The 16905-nt window shown below is 43.8% G+C and overlaps 1 protein-coding gene and 1 long non-coding RNA gene across 3 annotated transcripts in view; one reads left to right on the forward strand and one right to left on the reverse strand.

Moving 5' to 3' along the window:
• The window catches only part of LOC142296611 (uncharacterized), a 119027-nt gene that overhangs the window by 80251 nt on the left and 21871 nt on the right, over positions 1-16905 (reverse strand). The gene's annotated exons all lie outside the window — the stretch shown is intronic.
• PRSS56 (serine protease 56) overlaps positions 1-16905 on the forward strand; it is a 184936-nt gene that overhangs the window by 9443 nt on the left and 158588 nt on the right. For both annotated transcript variants that reach the window (XM_075340420.1, XM_075340421.1), the window contains exons 3-4: positions 11825-12025; positions 13306-13359. In XM_075340420.1, coding sequence (XP_075196535.1) covers positions 11825-12025; positions 13306-13359 — 255 coding nt within the window. The remainder of the gene's footprint in view (positions 1-11824; positions 12026-13305; positions 13360-16905) is intronic.

A 16905-nucleotide genomic window follows, 5' to 3' on the forward strand; every position in this document is an offset into this window, starting at 1 on the left:
ACAAGACACTATGGCCCCAATTCATTACAGCAATTTTCCCAGATTTTTTTCGTAAATTGTATTGAAAAGTCATGAAATTTTAGGGCAACTCAGAGTGGCACTAAAATTTTGCTGTTTTCACGCCACTTTCTAAAAGCTTGCCAAAATGGGTGGAGCTGGAGCTGTGTCAGGGGTGATGCCACAACTTATCTTATTGATGACATGCTAGGGAGTTCGTTATACTAGAAATCTCATTCTGTTCAGAGGCTGAAATAAGATCGTTGACGTGGTGCGTGAAGGCCTCACCTCTTCATGGATCGAGAGCTTCTGCCTTCACCAGGCCTCTTCATCAAGACCAGCAGGAAAATCAACAGTCTTCCTATATGTGAAGATATTTTTAGAGTATGTGCACAAAGAGAATTTTGAGGTGTAATTGGAGCTGAGTTAAGAGTTCAACTCCAGCTCCAACTCTCCAAGCTCCCCAAAAGAGTTTCTGCTTCAGAAACTCAACATAAAGAAACCAAATGCACATAGCCAAACACATAGCCTTTGTAACCTCATTCTGATGCTTCAAAGGCTTAGGGTTTATTCAGACATATCTGCAAAACAGTTCAATCTTCATAGCTCCCACCCATCACAATTGAGGGCTCCTTCCCTCTCTCCCAACACGTTAGGACTTTGTCCTAACTTCCTCTCCCTGCCTTTGTAGCTCCTCTTCCTTAATTCACACACATGAATTGAATTAACAATTCTTCTATTTTCTCATGTCCCCAAGAGTGAAATTCACAACCTCAATGCTTCTCTATGTTCACAGGCAGCAGCTCTAGCAATGAGCCACCACCCACATTTAGGAACAAAGGAGAATTTGGTATACTTGATCTTTATTGCAGGCAGTGAACACTGAACACATAATTCAGGTACATAGAGATACATCTGTACATGGCAGTTCATTTAATATGTAGCTGTATTCTAGAGGTGAAGGAAAAGTCAGATTTTTTTTGTTGCTATAAAATGCTAAAAATAGTGAAAAACAATTACAAAAATTATTATTTTGTTTGCATTTTCCCTGTGGGACATAAACCAACAACCTTCAACGTTGTAGGCAACAGCTAAAGCCTATGAGCCACAGGCACATACAGATGCATTGTACATAGCAGTGTACTGTATTTCTATATCCTGGTATTCAAGACTGAGGATTAAAGATAATGTATAATTTAAGAGGAGCAGGACAACAGAGGCACGCTAGTACTGGCGCTACACCTCTCTACCAATGCCCCTTGACATCTCCGGCCAGCGTAGAAAAAAATAGCATATGAGTTTGGCTTGGGGTGTGGTTAGCAGCGCACTATGTGTATATTACATAATTTGTCCTTCTTTCTGTTCTTCAGACTTTGGGAGGTATGTGATCTCAAACCGCAATGCATGGACTTGCCAAAGCTCCCCTGCTGCAAGTATCCCAACCTCACAGTAATATATGAATCTGTTAGGTTTGAAGGACCCACGGAGAGTCCATGCATTGCAGTCTGAGATTGGACCAATTTGCATGGATGTTTGCCTGAGGCCTAACATTATAAAAGCTACTTTTGTCTCACAAATAAAACCCAGTGTGATCCGGCAAGACGGAATAAAAATCACCTGACCTGGAAGAGGACCAACAGAGCACTGGTAACTGTATAAGACAGTGCTCCGTGCGAATAATAATACACCTATACTACATTATATATACATTCACACCGGTTTAGTTCATAAAATATTTAATGGGACTGCATCTTTAAGTGAGAGTGAACCTTGAAGCAGTGAGCCTTTTGAGGATAAAACCATAAAACCTATAACAAATATCGCCCTCTAGTAACACTGCACAGTAGGGCAATTAAGAGAAACGGGACGATTATTACAAGTAGTGTGGATGAGTCCAGCCACTTCTGGCTATATACTTACCATACTATTTGGGTTTTCATTGCTAGACTATGTAATGTAAATACTATTATGCCCAAAAATGACAAAAGTATTCTAGGACTGTTACTTTTATTGGCTAATCAGAAATATTATATTTGCAAGCTTTCAGAGCAAAGAAACCTTGGAAACATATTTTTTCCTGTTTTGCCAATAAATGTATCACTCCTAGACTATTTCTGTCATTTTTGTACATAAAAGCAATTACATCAATATTTCTTTCTAACACAATACCACAATACAATTTTGTACTGTACATCATTGTTACATCACAAACTGTTTTTGTTTGAAGTCACATACTTATTTTTTCCATCTGATCCCTCTCCCACTTTTTCTGTGTGAGAAGTCGGGAAAATGAAAGGCTTTTAACATGGCTACAGGATCAGGTAACAAACTAGCAAATTATTTTTTTGTAGCCTGCATGAATGGAGATACATAGATATATACAAAGCAATAAGTACCGTATATAGTTTTTATATATCAACATCAACACTATTTACAAAGTTGTTTCATTTTTAGTGATGGGCGGACCAGGACTGTAAAAAAAAGTCCGGATCTGCGCGGTTTTAAACTTATCCTAATGCCGGACCTGGGCCCGGGATTCTGGGTGTTGAGCCGGATCAGGCAACTGGGGAAAGGAAAATAAAATAAAGGAAAAATAAAGAAAATAAGAATGAAGCAAGCTCTTCATACTTACCGAGGCTCCACTATCCCTGTAACTGCTCCTGCTGCCACATGCATATGCACTGCTTTTCCCGCCCACCAACATCAGTGATTAATTTTAGTCAGATGCGCCACCAGCCTGTGTGACAGTGTCTGCCTGCAACCAATCGCAGGAGCTGTCTGTGGTTCTTTATTGTACAATAAAAATAAATAGATAAAAGAATATTTGGGGTAGGGTTCCCCCATATTATGATACCCAGCACAGATAAAGCATACGGCCACAGGCTGCAGTTTCCAGCTGTGCGCTTATCTTGGTTGTGTATCAAAATAAGAGGAACCGCATGCAACTTTTTTTAAATACTTAAAGAAAATGATTTAAACAAAGAAAACAGAATGCGGTCCCCCCAATTTTGATATTCAGCAAAGATTGAGCCCAACAGCTGGGGACTGTTTATTTTTAGGCTGGGGAGACCCATGCTTATTGGACTGCCCCCCAGCCTAAAAATAGCAGCCTGCAGCCACCCAGAATTGTCACATCCATTAGATGCGACAGTCCCGGTGCTTTACCCGGCTTTTTCTGATTGCCTTGGTGCAGTGGCAATCGGGGTAATAAGGGGTTAATAACAACCCACAGCTGTCACTAAGTCCTAGATTAGTAATGGGGAGAGTCTATGAGACTCCCATTACTAATCCGTAAGTGAAAGTAAAAACAAAAACAACAAAAAATCCTTTATTTTAAATAAAATACAAAAAACCTCTTTAACCACCTTATTAACCCCCAAATACCCCTGCAGGTCCGACATAATCCACTTGAGGTCCCACAACGATTTCAGTTATGATACATAGCTGAATTCACACCGAGTGGTCATAGAACATGACCACCCGCTGTGAGGTTCAGGCAGAGAATGAAGGAGCCACACGATGACCTCAGCTCAGGTGAGACCTGCATCTCCTGGCAGAAAACCACTTTTTTTCCCAAGAGATGTAGATTTGGTGCTGAAAATTTTACATCATATTCCTGCCCCCAATCTCCACCTCCTGGCAAAAAATTGAATCATACTGCATGCAGTTTTGGTGCGTTTTTTTTTTTTTGCCAGGAGGTGTATATTGGGTGCATGAATATGGTGTGAAAATTTTATCACCAAATCTACAGTTCTTGGCCAAAAAATGCAAAGAAAAGGTTTTGACGCTATTAGTTGCAGTTTTCTGCCAGGAGGTGCAAATTTAGTGCTGAAATGTCTGCATCAGTTGGTGGGGAAAGCAGTGCATATGCAATGAAGGCTAAGTCACGGCCCTGGAAGTGAATGTGTCGCGGGCGGGGAGGAGGGTGTCAGCACACTACGCTCACCCCTTCTGCTCGGGTCCGGCGGCCGCTGCTCAGTGGTGGCTCGAGCTGTAGGCCGGATCCCGGGGGTTTCTCGAGCGGCACTCCTCGCCCGTGAGTGAAAGGGGTTTGTTGGGTGTGGGGATTGTTTATAGTCCGTGACGCCACCCACGGTTGTGGTGATTTCACCACCGCTGCTCAATACGGGGATCCCGGGGATGGTGATGCGGAGCAGCCAGGTGTTGTGTTGCCCCTCCGTGGGTAGGGGTTGGTGATCCCGGGGCCCAGTGATGGCTTGGGAGGTGCAGGGCCTGGTGGGCGCAGGGACGCGGGGGCAGCGCTGTGCCTTGCGGCACTGTGGTACTCACTCAGCCTGAGACGATGACACAGTTTGTACGGTAAACCAAACGGCTGGTAAGACGGTCCCACGGACGGCTGCAATTGCTTTCCCAGTAGGTGACGGTGATGTCCCTCTTCCTTGCACCTTTGTGTACTTGTTGGTTGCGATGGGTCCCCACCGGTAACCCGCTCCCCGGCTTCAAGCTGGACCGGGGGAGCTCTACTCTTTGCCCGCAGGCGCTGGCCCTCAGAAACTGGTGCCCTGGCGGTGGCGGTGTCTCTGTTGTACAGGTTGGGCTGTTGCCTTCACTCGGGACTTGGTTGTTGGGGGATCTACGTCCCCTTCACTGACGGATTCGGCAATTTACGGTGACTCCAAGCCTTGCCGGGGTCCGAGAGGCCCCTGCCCTGGTGCTGACTGTCCTTCGGAACACTGCTCCAGACCACCGGGCACACAGCCTACGGGGTCCTTCCAGGAACTTCCAAATGGTCCCCCTTCAGACAGTCACCGCCGTTGCTGACCTTGCTGACCTGCCCTGCACTTAGCTGGACTCTTCAGGCTTTACACACTCCTTCTGTTCTGTCAACACTCTTGCTTTCCTCCTTTACCACCTTACTCCGCTTCTACTTTCACTTTGCTTAGCTGTTTACTTTAGCCCTGTCTGGGCTACTCCTCCACTCTTTCCACTTCCTCCTCCCTGACTAGACTCCAACCCTAGACTGCCTGGTTCTTCCCGCCTCCAGAGCTGTGATCACCTTGGTGGGCGGAGCCAACCGCCTGGCCTACCCCCTGGTGTGAATCTTCAGCCTCTGGAGGAAGGCAACAAGGATTTTTGGTTCAGCTTAGATGTGCCTACCTGGGATGTAGGGTGTGGTGGTGTGTGACCTGTGTCCCCTGGCTTGCCCAGGGCGACAGAAATGGACGGCCTAGAAGCAGTTACAGCCGCAAACGAGCATCGGAAAGTACAGCGCCCTTGCTCCTATTCCCCTATCCCTTCTACTAACATTTGTAATCACTGGATTCTGGTCCTCATAGACTTACGGTATATGTAGACTGGCATCTGGCCCAGATCCGGATTTTAAAAACCAGATAACAGGGACCCGCTGGTCCTGGTTATCTGTGAGTCCGCCCATCACAAGTGAATAATTTTGTATTTTAGATGCACTGGACAAATTCTTAATGAAGCAAATATATGGCCAACCAGAGCCCCCTCATTTGTTGATGGTGGCGGATTGGGAAGCTCATTTCGATAAGTTAATTGTTGTCATGAGAACACTTTTAAAGGGATCCCGAAATACGAAGAAGTGATGGCACAATGAGCCTGACAAAGAACATCGAAACTTTGCTTTTTTGCATGTATTGAGGAATAACATTAACAATAACATTAGACCCTGTGCGCACTTACCGTGTTTTCCCACGGATTTCCTGCGGTTTTGTTGCATGTGTTCGCTGCAGAAAATGTTCATAACATCTCTGCAGTGAATCACCAGCAAAACTTATGGGAAAACAAAATGCTGTGCGCACTATGCGGAATTTGACAGCTGCATGTTTTGCTGTGGGATTCCCGCAGCAAAAACAATTTGCATGTCACTACTTTTCCCCACCTCGCTGCGGGATTTCACTCCATTGACTGCAATGTAATCGTGAAATCCCGCAGGGAAGTGATGTCATTACAGGAAGAGGAAGTGGAGCAGAGAGTAAACACATACACATCACACTCACACACAGACATAGAACACACACACATCACTCACACATAGACATATAGACTACACATACAAATCAAACGGAAATATAGAAAAAAAACACGTGGGCTCTGCCGTATTTTTACCTTCCAGCCGAGCTAAACACACAGCAGCGGCCCGGTATTCTCAGGCTGGGGAGGGCGGGGGGGCAGGGTTAATGTCCCCCCTCCTCCTGCAGCCGAAAATATCAGCACGCAGCTGCATGCATTATGCGGCAGTCCCGGAGTGTCCCTGGCTCTTCCAGATGCCGTGATGCGGTGGCTATCCAGGTAATAATGAGTTAATGGCAGCGCATTGCCGCCATTAACTCCAGGCTTGATCATGGCAGCGTCTATGAGACAGCTTACATGATCAACCTGTAAGTAAAGTAAAAAAACACACACACCGAAAAATCCTTTATTTTAAATAAAACTCCTCTTTAACCCCTCTGAAACACACAGCTCCGGCGTAATCCACAGCTCCGGCGTAATCCACGTCTTGCGCTGCTTGCATCCAGAAGCGAGTGACACAGACACAGGCTGAATGCAGCCTCGCAACGAGCCTGTAGAGGTAACCACAGGGCATTTCCCACGGCCGGTAATGTGAACTCACATTACCGCTCGGGAGAAATGCAGCGTGTGCTCACAGGGACTCTATCTATCCCTCTATCTATCTATTCTTCTATCTATTCCTCTATTTGTCTATTTATCTATCTACTATCTATCTCAGAAGGAAATTACCTTTTTTTTTTCTTTTTTTTTCAATGTGCTTTATTGCATTGAATGCATTAAAGCACACGTACCAACCCGCACACTGCAAAACCGCGGCAATACCGCGGCAAACCGCATGCAGTTTTCGGGTGCGTTTTTTTACCGTGGGTGAGGTAATCTTTCAGACCCTGCAGAATTTTCTTAAGAAAATTCCGTTTTCCAGTGCGCACAGGGCCTTAACCCCGATGAACGCTGTCACTTTTTCATAGTTCTGAATTTGATTATATATGATTATACCACGTGGGTTTCTTGGTTGTTTTTTTTTTTTTTTACTTCATATAACCTGAACGTGCTGTAAACATTTGTCTTTTTTGTCAAACTGTCAGCACAAAATGACTGTTCAAACCAAGCACAGATGCACAATGCACCCTAGGTATGACAGAGCAGCTTGATGCAGCTTCCCATCTATTTGTTTTCATCTATCTCTGCCCCTCTTTCTCCTGTAAAGCCAGATCTGTCAATGGTCATTTTCCTGAAGTGGCTTTTTTCAGCGGCATTGCTCTTATTCTTGCGGTGGCTCTGTTGAAAAGTGTTTTGCTCTGTGTTCTCAGTATAGGTTGCTGACAGATTCCCAGTGGAACGTGCCCGAAATATGAACATGTTATTTTTGCTAACAACTCCAGCAGTTTCCAGACCCAGAAGTTATATAAGCTGGAACACCTGCACATTACTGTGCACTATGTTTGCTTTATGGGCTGCTTTTTTTCAGGCAGATTCCCGATGGACTCTGTCTGAAAAAGATATCATTTGCACATAGTATCACATTACTTTACTCATGTGGAATAAGTACAGGACTTGAAAAAAAAAAGTTACTTAAGAAAAATAACTTCAGTCTAGGCTTCTAGGCAGAGGCCATTAATTTTGTGAGTGTTACAGCTAGTTAACCTTGATGTGGAAGCATTGACTTCAGTATGGAAAACTGTGTTTTGCACACATACAGTGAGGGAAACAAGTATTGAACATTGAACATGTCAACAATTTTCTAAGTAAAAATATTTCTAAAAATGCTATTGCCATGAAATTCTCACAAGATGTCAGTAACAACTCATCCAATCAACAAAGGCAAATAAATCAAACCATAGATGTCCATAAATTTGGTTCTGTGTAATAATGAGACACAACACATGGAAAAAGTATTGAACACACTTATTGAAATTTAATGAGTACTTCATACAAAATCCTTTGTTGGTGATAACAGCTTCAAAACGCCTCCTGTATGGAGAAACTAGTAAAAAGCAATGCTCAGGTGTGATTTTGTTCCATTCTTCCACCAAATAAAAACACTCTTCAAATCCTGAAGGTTCTGAGGACTCAGTCTATGAACTCTGAGCTTTAGTTCCCTCAATAAATTTTCTATTGGATTCAGGTCAGGTGATTGAATGGGCCATTCTAGCAGCTAAATTTTAGTTCTCTGAAACCAATTCAGAGTTTACTTGCCTGTGTGCTTGGGATCATTGTCTTGCTGAAATAACCACGCTTGTTTCATCTTCGTTATACTGGTAGTTGGCAGCAGATTTGTATTCAATTATATGAAGTTTGGCAATGCTGTATGCTAAAAAAACAGCCTCATACCATGATGTTCTCACCTCCAAACCTCACTGTTGGTATGGTGTTTTGGGGTGGTGTACAGTGCCTTTTGTCCTCCAATCATGGTGTGTATTATGGCATCAAAAAAGTGATTTTTTTTTTTCTCATTTGACCATACTATATTCTCCCAGTATTTCACTTGTCTAAATGTTGAAAATTAAACTTTAAATGGGCTTAAACATACTTTGTGTTCAGCAATGCAGTCTTGCGTGGTGAGTGTGCGTACAGACCATGGAGGCTGAGTGTATTACTTATTTTCTTTGAAACAATTGTACCTGCTAATTCCAGGTCTTTCTGAAGCTCTCTAGAGTGGATTCTTGGCTCTTGGACAACTTTTCTGATAATTATTTTCACTCTTCTGTCTGAAATCTTGCAGGGAACACCTGGTCTTGGTTGGTATATGGTGAAATTATGTTCTTTCCACTTACGGATTATTGCCCCATCAGTGCTCACAGGAACCTTCAGTAATTTAGAAATTCTGCAACTAATGCCATCAGTATGTTTTACAACAATAAGGTTGTGAAGGTCTTTGGACAGCTCGCTAGTTTTACGCATCCTGAGAGTATGTCTTTCTTGTGCAGCACCTTGGTAATGAGACACCTTGTTATAGGTCCTCACTTGAACCAGCTGATATTTTTCAATAAGTGACAGGATGGCTTTCTATTTACTGACAGATTTCAGCTGGTGTTATGACTTTCCATGGCTTTTTGCACTTCTCTCTTAATGTGTTTAATACTTTTTCCCTGTGTCATCTCTCATTATTACACATAACTTAAGTTATGAACACCAATGGTTTGATTTCTTTGCCTATGTGGATTGGATGGGTTGTTACCGACATCTGGTGAAAAATTCATGTCAATAGCACCTTTAGAAATGATTTGATAGAAAAATGTTAAGGCAAATGACTAAATCACTTGAGGATTTGTTCATATGCTGTGAGTCAGATACACAATTTTCTGGCCTATTGAAGGGGCACGGCTTTATAGATTAATCACTGAGCAGAAAGTTAATATGTGCATGTTGATCTTTGGACATATGTGGCTGGTCTCAACTGCATCTTCTTATTAATAATTTTTAGTTACAAGTCATTGCCTTCCGTTACACATTTACCGATTTCTTCTGCTCCCTCATTTCCAGTGTCACATTTACATACCGAATAGCGGAAATGAATTGAGGGCTGAGGAGTCGTACGCACAGATGGCCACCCTGACAAGTGTTTATAATAGATGGTGCCTGTGTTATTCAGAAGAAAATAAATCCATTTTACCATTGTGCACAGCACTAATATTTAAACTCTTTAATTAGGATTATATATTCCAATATAAATTAAGTTGTAATGGGCTGTACATCTGTGTGTCCATCAAATCAGCTAAAATTTTAACACCTGGAAATAAAAATTGAAAGTAAGAATTATTCCTTGTCTGCAAGCAGAGATCTTGAAAGTCATGAAATGGAAAATGTTATATTGTACCTTTTTATCTTAAAATACATAACGTTAACCAGAATGGCATCTAAAAAGCCATGTACAAGGAATTTTCTGCAAGAAGTTTATATATTCTCCCTATCTTTCTGTGAGTTCCTCTGGGTACTCTGGTTTCATAGAATCAAAGAGGGACCTCCAGGGTCATCGTGTCCAACCCCCTGCTCACTGCAGGATTCACTAAACCATCTCAGACATGTCTGAAGAATTCCATTGAAGGAAAACCCACCACCTCTCGGCAGCCTGTTCCACTCGTTGATCACCCTCACTGTCAATTTTTTTTTCTAATATTTAATCTGTATCTTCTTCCTTTCAGTTTCATTCCATTGCTTCTTGTGTTTCCATGGGCAAACGGGTATAAGGATGATACCTCTAAACTGTGACATCCCTTCAGATATTTGTTGACAGTTGTTAAGACTCCTCTCAGTCTTCTTTTTTGCAAGCTAAACATTCCCAAATCCTGTAACTGTACCTCATAAGATATAGTTTGCAGTCCACTCACCATCTTCTCTGAAATTGCTCCAGTTTTTCAATTTCTCTTTTAAAATGTAGTGCCAAGAACTGGACACAGTATTCCAGATGATTTCTCACCAGACTAGAGGGGGATAATTAATTTACGTGATCTAGACTCTATGCATCTCCTAATACATTCTATAACTCTGTTTGCCTTTTTTGCTACTGCATCACACTGTTGACTCATGTGCTGTCTGTGATCTATTAGTATACTTAAATCTTTTTTACACGTGCTGTTGCTTAGTTCTATTCCGCCCATTCTGTAGATGTTGAGAATCCTTGTCTGCTCATGTCTAAAATGGCTGGATCCTGTAAGATGGAAGTCCTCTTTATAAACCTCTTACTTACTCCTCCTCTAAGTACTACCCCAATCCCCTAATGACGCCCCTTACCTTCCCATACTCACTTAATCTTTGTCGTGCCCAAAACTCCTTAAACACCCCATTTCCAGCTCCAAACCTTGTCATATCGGCTTCCCTTTTCTGGCTGGGCCCAGTACGGCCTCACTTTTATAATAATGTTAAACACTGGGGCCAAGACAGAACCTTGTGGTACCCTACTTGAAACACTCTTCCAACTGGATGTGCAACCATTTATTACCAGTATTTGAGTATGATCACTGAGCCAGTTATGGATCCACCTAACTGAAAACTGAAAAATTACTTCCACCTGGTGATAAATGGAGCTTTCCCAAAACAAAAAAAAACCCTTTCCTCAATATCTGTTTTTACAATTTAAGGCGAATCTGTCAGCAGCATTTCACCTACCACATTATTTATATGTGCACGTAGCTCTTTCAAAGACAAGTCTAGCAATCCCTTTACATGGTCATTCTGTTCCTAGATTACTGAGAAATCAGCCCTTCGATTGATATGCTAATGAGGCTGAAGATCTGAAGACTCTGTCATTACAGTGGTCTTTTTTCCTCCCAGTGCTCCCACCTTATCTTTAACTAACTGCTCCTTTGTCTGAAGCCACCCAGCATAGAGGCTGTCAATCAAGCAGGAGGAGGTGCTGGGCAAGGAATAGAGCTGGTGTGACAGAGGCTTCAGGTCTACAATAGTTCATCACCCTCATTTAAATATCAATTGAAGCGCTGATTTTTCAGTAAAGCAGGACTGGCGATGTAAAGGTATTGCTGGACTTGTCTTTGAAAGAACTATATGCACATATAAATAGTTTGGAAGGTGAAATCCTGCTGACAGATTCCCTTTAAATGATAAAAACAGATATAGAGGAAGGGTTTTTTTTTTTTGAGAAGCCTACATTTCTCACCAGGTGGAAGTAATTAAACTATTATATTTGTGAACTATTGGCACTTATATTTATTATTTAACACAAATTTTCATTAACAACATTTTCATTCCCTCCTTATGATAACAGTTTTTAGTTAAAGCTGTTTCCTCTTCGTGATAATATTTAGAAGCTTGCCCTTCGCACAGATCTCATAAGGAAAGCACTAAAATTAGACTTTTTTTTATTGTTTTACAGAAAAAGGGTCAAATGTAGAATCTGAGCCAAATTGTGAGGACATTCTGATGGCAGAAAAGGAGCAAGATCCTGTGGAACGAAGCTGGGCCCTGAGTGTTGTGTGTGGATTTTACCAGACGTTGTGTACAGAAGGGAATCATACATCAGAAAATTGCAGAAAAGTCATGGCTGGACAATGCCATCTCAAGATGCAAGAATGTAGTAAGGGATCTACCATATAGCATACTGTATATATGTATTGTAAATGAAGTGGGTTACATTTTTACCAGGAACAGTGCCACTCATGTCCCAAGGATGTATCTGGCATCGCATTGAGCTGAGCTGCCTACCTGGAATACTTGACTCTTTTAGGCCATGTTCACATGATGCGTTACTGCGTTTTTGCCACGAATTTTCAAACATGAGGTCACCACATTTTTGAAATACTGCAGCAAAAAAAAAATTCATCCCAAACACATTGTGAGAACATGGCCTTGCTAAGAAATAAGTTATTAAAACAAGTATACGATAATTTCATTTTAGAACATTGATTTCATAACAATACTTTATGAGTCCATGAAAAACCCTCTATATTGTTCTGTACAATATGAAAGACATAAGGAGGTCTAGCATGGGCCTATAAATTTCTATGGGAGCTATAACAAGGCTATGAGACCTAAGAATTAATTTTAGGATTGATATCTATTAGAACGTGGTGTAAATTCTTCAACAGGCCCCCAAGTTTCACAAGTCTTTATTAGGCTGCTTTCACACCTCCGGTTTTTGATGTGCGGAACAATCTGGCTCTTTACAGAAAAAACGCAACCGTTTTTTTTGCCGCCGGTTGCATTTTTTCTGCATAGACTTTCATTAGTGCCGGATTGTGCGGCATGGCCTTGCGTTCGGTCCGTTTTTTGCCGGATACGGCATATTTAGCCCATGCGGCGGCCGGATGGAACATTGCCTGGCACGTTTTTTTTGTCCGGCGCTTTTTACAATGCATGCCTATAGATGCCGAATGCGGCGCGATGCGTAAAAAAAAACGCATTCGGCCGCTGCATGCGTTTTTTTGCGCTGCGCATGCTCTGTAGCGTGCCGCCACCGGCAAAAACCGGACGGGCCGCATGTAAAAACTTATGCAAAGGATGCGTTTTTTTCGCCGCATCCGTTGCATAGGTTTTAGAGCCGGATTTAGCCGCACTGCTAAATCCGGATGTGAGAAAGCAGCCTTAATATTGATCTTTCCATATGGGCCAGAGGTATCTTCCCCCATCAGTCTACGGGGTACAGTGTAACTGAAAACCTTGCACCCACTATTGTTACGCCCCTGTTATTCGAATAGTTTAAGATGTTGGAGGGGTTTGGGTGCAGGGAAGTTACAGATTACCTTTTGGGCACTGACTGAACATCTCCTATGATTTCGAGTTTTGTACATATATAATATGTTCACTTGCTTCTCTTATTCAATAATTTCTTTCTTGCTTTTCCTTTTTTTCCCGCAGAATTAGAAAGTGACATGGATTATCTAAACACATCACCCGATTTGGATGGTCCATGTGAGTAGATTGACAATGTAATTACCATTCTCTATTATGGGGAATGTCCTCTTGTCAGACTGGATTCCTGTGGTTAAAATAAATGTTTCCTCGAAATACTCCACACCCTTCACAAACATGCACATTCATGGAATCAGGTTTACTTACAGTCTATAAGAATAGACCCAGATTATTATAATATTATGGCCGATATACATTCTATCCTACACAGAAGCAGAACCTATAATGTCCAACAAGAATCTAATGCCACCATTCACTAGTGAATTACAATTGTACAGTACAAGTAAAATATATCTTTGTACCGTGTTAGCCAGTAGAGATAAATAAATTGTTAAAAAGAACAGAGTCCTCAGTGGTTGATACCTTTTAATGGCTAACTGAAAGTTAGCCATTAAAAGGTATCAACCACTGAGGACTCTGTTCTTTTAAACAATTGTACAGTATGGAGTATAGAACATTTATTGCTGGATAAACCTACTATATGCCGATGTGTTTAAAGTGTGCCAAACATTGTCCATAGCCATTAAAGCCTGTTATTTTTAGAAGCATCTGCTGACAATGTATGCAACAGCTGCCTGGAATGGTAGTTTAGAAAATTACCTGCTCAAAAAGAAACTGTCATGTCGAAAAAGCTTATTATTTGTGTTGCAAGCGGGGGCCGCTGCCGCTTCTCTGGGCCAGCTCAGATCCGTGTTCGCTGCTGCGGCTCGAGTGGTGATGGGACCTGGGCTCGCATGGCCGTCCGTCCTCACAACTGTCGGAAAGGGGAATATTTACAGGGGCTTTGTTGTGTTGGTGACGCCACCCGTGGGTTGCGGTGAGGAATAGTGACACCGCCGCTGCCTGGTGATGGGGCGCACGGGGCTGGTGTAGCAGGGCAGCAAGATGGGATCCCCTCCACGGGTAGGGGAGGTGTTGTCCCGGGGCCCGTGGTCGGTACACAGGAGTAATGGCTGCTGGAGGTGGTGTGCCGGGTTGGACCGGGGGTCAATGATGTACTCACAGTTCAGTAATCTCCCACAAGCCCAGTGGTAAACCAAGTTGCCAGTGACCGACTGCTGTTGGAGGGTGTATTCGGGTCCCACACCTGGGTTAGTTAACAGGTGTCCCTTCCTCCTGCACTCTGTGTTTGTCTCTTCTGTCGGACGATTTCGAATGGAACGGAGAAATCCTCTCCCGGTACTGTATGCGTTTGGGAGCTGTGGCCTGCGAAATCTGACCCTTGGGATTTCTGTGGGTTTTGACGGACACCCTATCCCCCGCGTTGGGCTTCCGTTTCGCTCTCTGGGCTTCTGGAGAACAAGGCCAGAAAACTCGTCCTCTGCTGGTTGATTAACAAGGGGGCATGCAACCTTCCTCGTCCTAGGGTCTAGGCACCCCATCTGTGCATGGCCTCCGGACCGGATTCCCGCTGTCGGCACCGGCAGGCTACGACCCTGCCCCGGTCCACTTAAGGTCTCTCGCGACCGGATCTCCGTCGCCTGTGGCCCTGTTCACTGTCTGCCACCTAGCCAGGTAGTCCAGGGGCCCCTACCCTTGACTCCACTGCTGTCAACGGTCTGCACTTGACTACTACTGTCAAAACTGAACTCCCAACTCGAACTCTCCTCGACTGCTGTCAGGACTTAACTTGAACTCTAACTGTCTGGTTCCCGCTCCTGACACCTCAGGACTGCTAGGTGGGCATTCTCATCTGCCTGATCCCACCCACTGGTGTGTCCTTTTTATCATGAGGGGGTGGCTAGGCTTTAATGGCTGTGTGTTGTACCTGGGTGTGGGTTTTTGGTGGTAACAAGGAGAGTGGACAACTTTTGCGACTACCTGGTTTTGCCAGGGAATCACATATGTAATGTCTTTAGCTTGATCTCGAGCCATGGCGACTTGATGGGTGAATGCTCTGTAGGAAGATCGATCTTGTGCAAGCCTAGATAGATCCACCAGGGTCTTCTCCACCATTTTCTTGATTGTATCAAGCAATTTGGTTGCTGCTCTTTGTCTTCACCTTGTTGCTTCTATTCTTCTGACCATTATGTCCATGTTTATGGTTGATCTGTAGATTAATAGCCCCTGCACTGAGAGCCTGGCTTCTGGGAGGAAATTAACTTTATTCCTCCTTGCAGCCTCAGGCTTATTCACTGAGGTGCGGCCAGAGCAGTTTCAGTCACTGCTCTCAAAGCTAAGTACATAGTGTGACGGGGTGTACATCAGAGCAAAGAGAGACAACAGGCCGAGGATGATCCAACAGGTTTACTAACAGGAATACAGGAACAGCACACGACAAGTCCAAATAAAACAGATTCGGGGGCCCTTCCCGACAATCCTCGGACCGGATTACAAAGCAATCGTCCTTACAGTAGTCCAAAGAGTTCCACACAATCCCACGGGCCGCCACACAGGCCTAGCTCCGTCCGTGTCCACAGCCACACAGGCTGGAGCTCCTGCTCCCTTCAAGTTTCAGCTCACTCTGAAGTTACAAAAGGGAAAAATGCATTGTCTGTGCTCCTTGACCAGCCCACCATGTTCAGGGGGTGGGGGTCACACATCCTATCATCAATGGTTTGGTCCATCACAGGGCTCCGATATGTCTGCCAGCCACAGTAGATGAAGGGATCCCCTGCTGTGCAGAACAATGACTATTCCTTCACTGGCCAATGCAAGTACAGATTAGATACACAACTCTGGAAAGAAGAGGACAGGCTATTTACATAATCACATTAGATGCCAAGACTGCAATTGTATGAGAGAGACACATTGAGATCAGTAGCTCCCCCAAGGAAATACATGAATTACAACTAATACAACCAGGGAAATATACATATCATGACATAGTATCACAGCATATACAGTGAGAGGGTAAATTACATCTTCACAATCCCTCCCCCTCCCAACTTGTGTACGTACTAGGGACCTCTACAGGTCACTGGTTAAGTACACACAGGCAGAGCGTTACTTACATGTGGCTTCATGCAGCCACGAATTGGCATCGTAGCTCTCCCACATCATTGCCCAGGAGAACAGCTGCAGGCAGACCACCCATCACCCCAACCACACATCGCCTGACCCCAAAACCAAAGTTCAGATCCACAGTGGCTGTGGGAATAGTCCTCCATTGTCCACCAGCCAGTTCAATAACAATCCCAGGTCCTCTATGGATTGCCTCAGGCCGAACCACTCGGGGATCAGCCAGTGTGAGGAAAGCACCCGAGTCACAAAATCCAACAAGTCTCTGTCCATCCAGCACAACCTCCTGCAAGTGCTTACCTCGATGAGCAGAAGTCGTCATAACTGCGGGTCGCACCCCGTAAACTCCTGGTGGTGCAACATGGGGGGCTGAGTCACTAGGCCAGTCCTCACATAACGGTGCCACATCTTCCTCCATGGCACTGGGCTGTAAATAATTAACAATCCGATTGGGTGCAGGATCAGTCCTCATTTGAACAGCTGGGCAGGAGACTTGCCGATGCCCTGGCTGTCCACATTGATAGCATCTGAGCTGGGTCTCCCTCCATCCAAGGCGTCCTCTTGGGTAAGGGGTAGGGAAACTTG

This window comes from Anomaloglossus baeobatrachus, chromosome 3 (genome assembly GCF_048569485.1).
Source record: "Anomaloglossus baeobatrachus isolate aAnoBae1 chromosome 3, aAnoBae1.hap1, whole genome shotgun sequence".
Lineage (NCBI taxonomy): Eukaryota > Metazoa > Chordata > Amphibia > Anura > Aromobatidae > Anomaloglossus > Anomaloglossus baeobatrachus.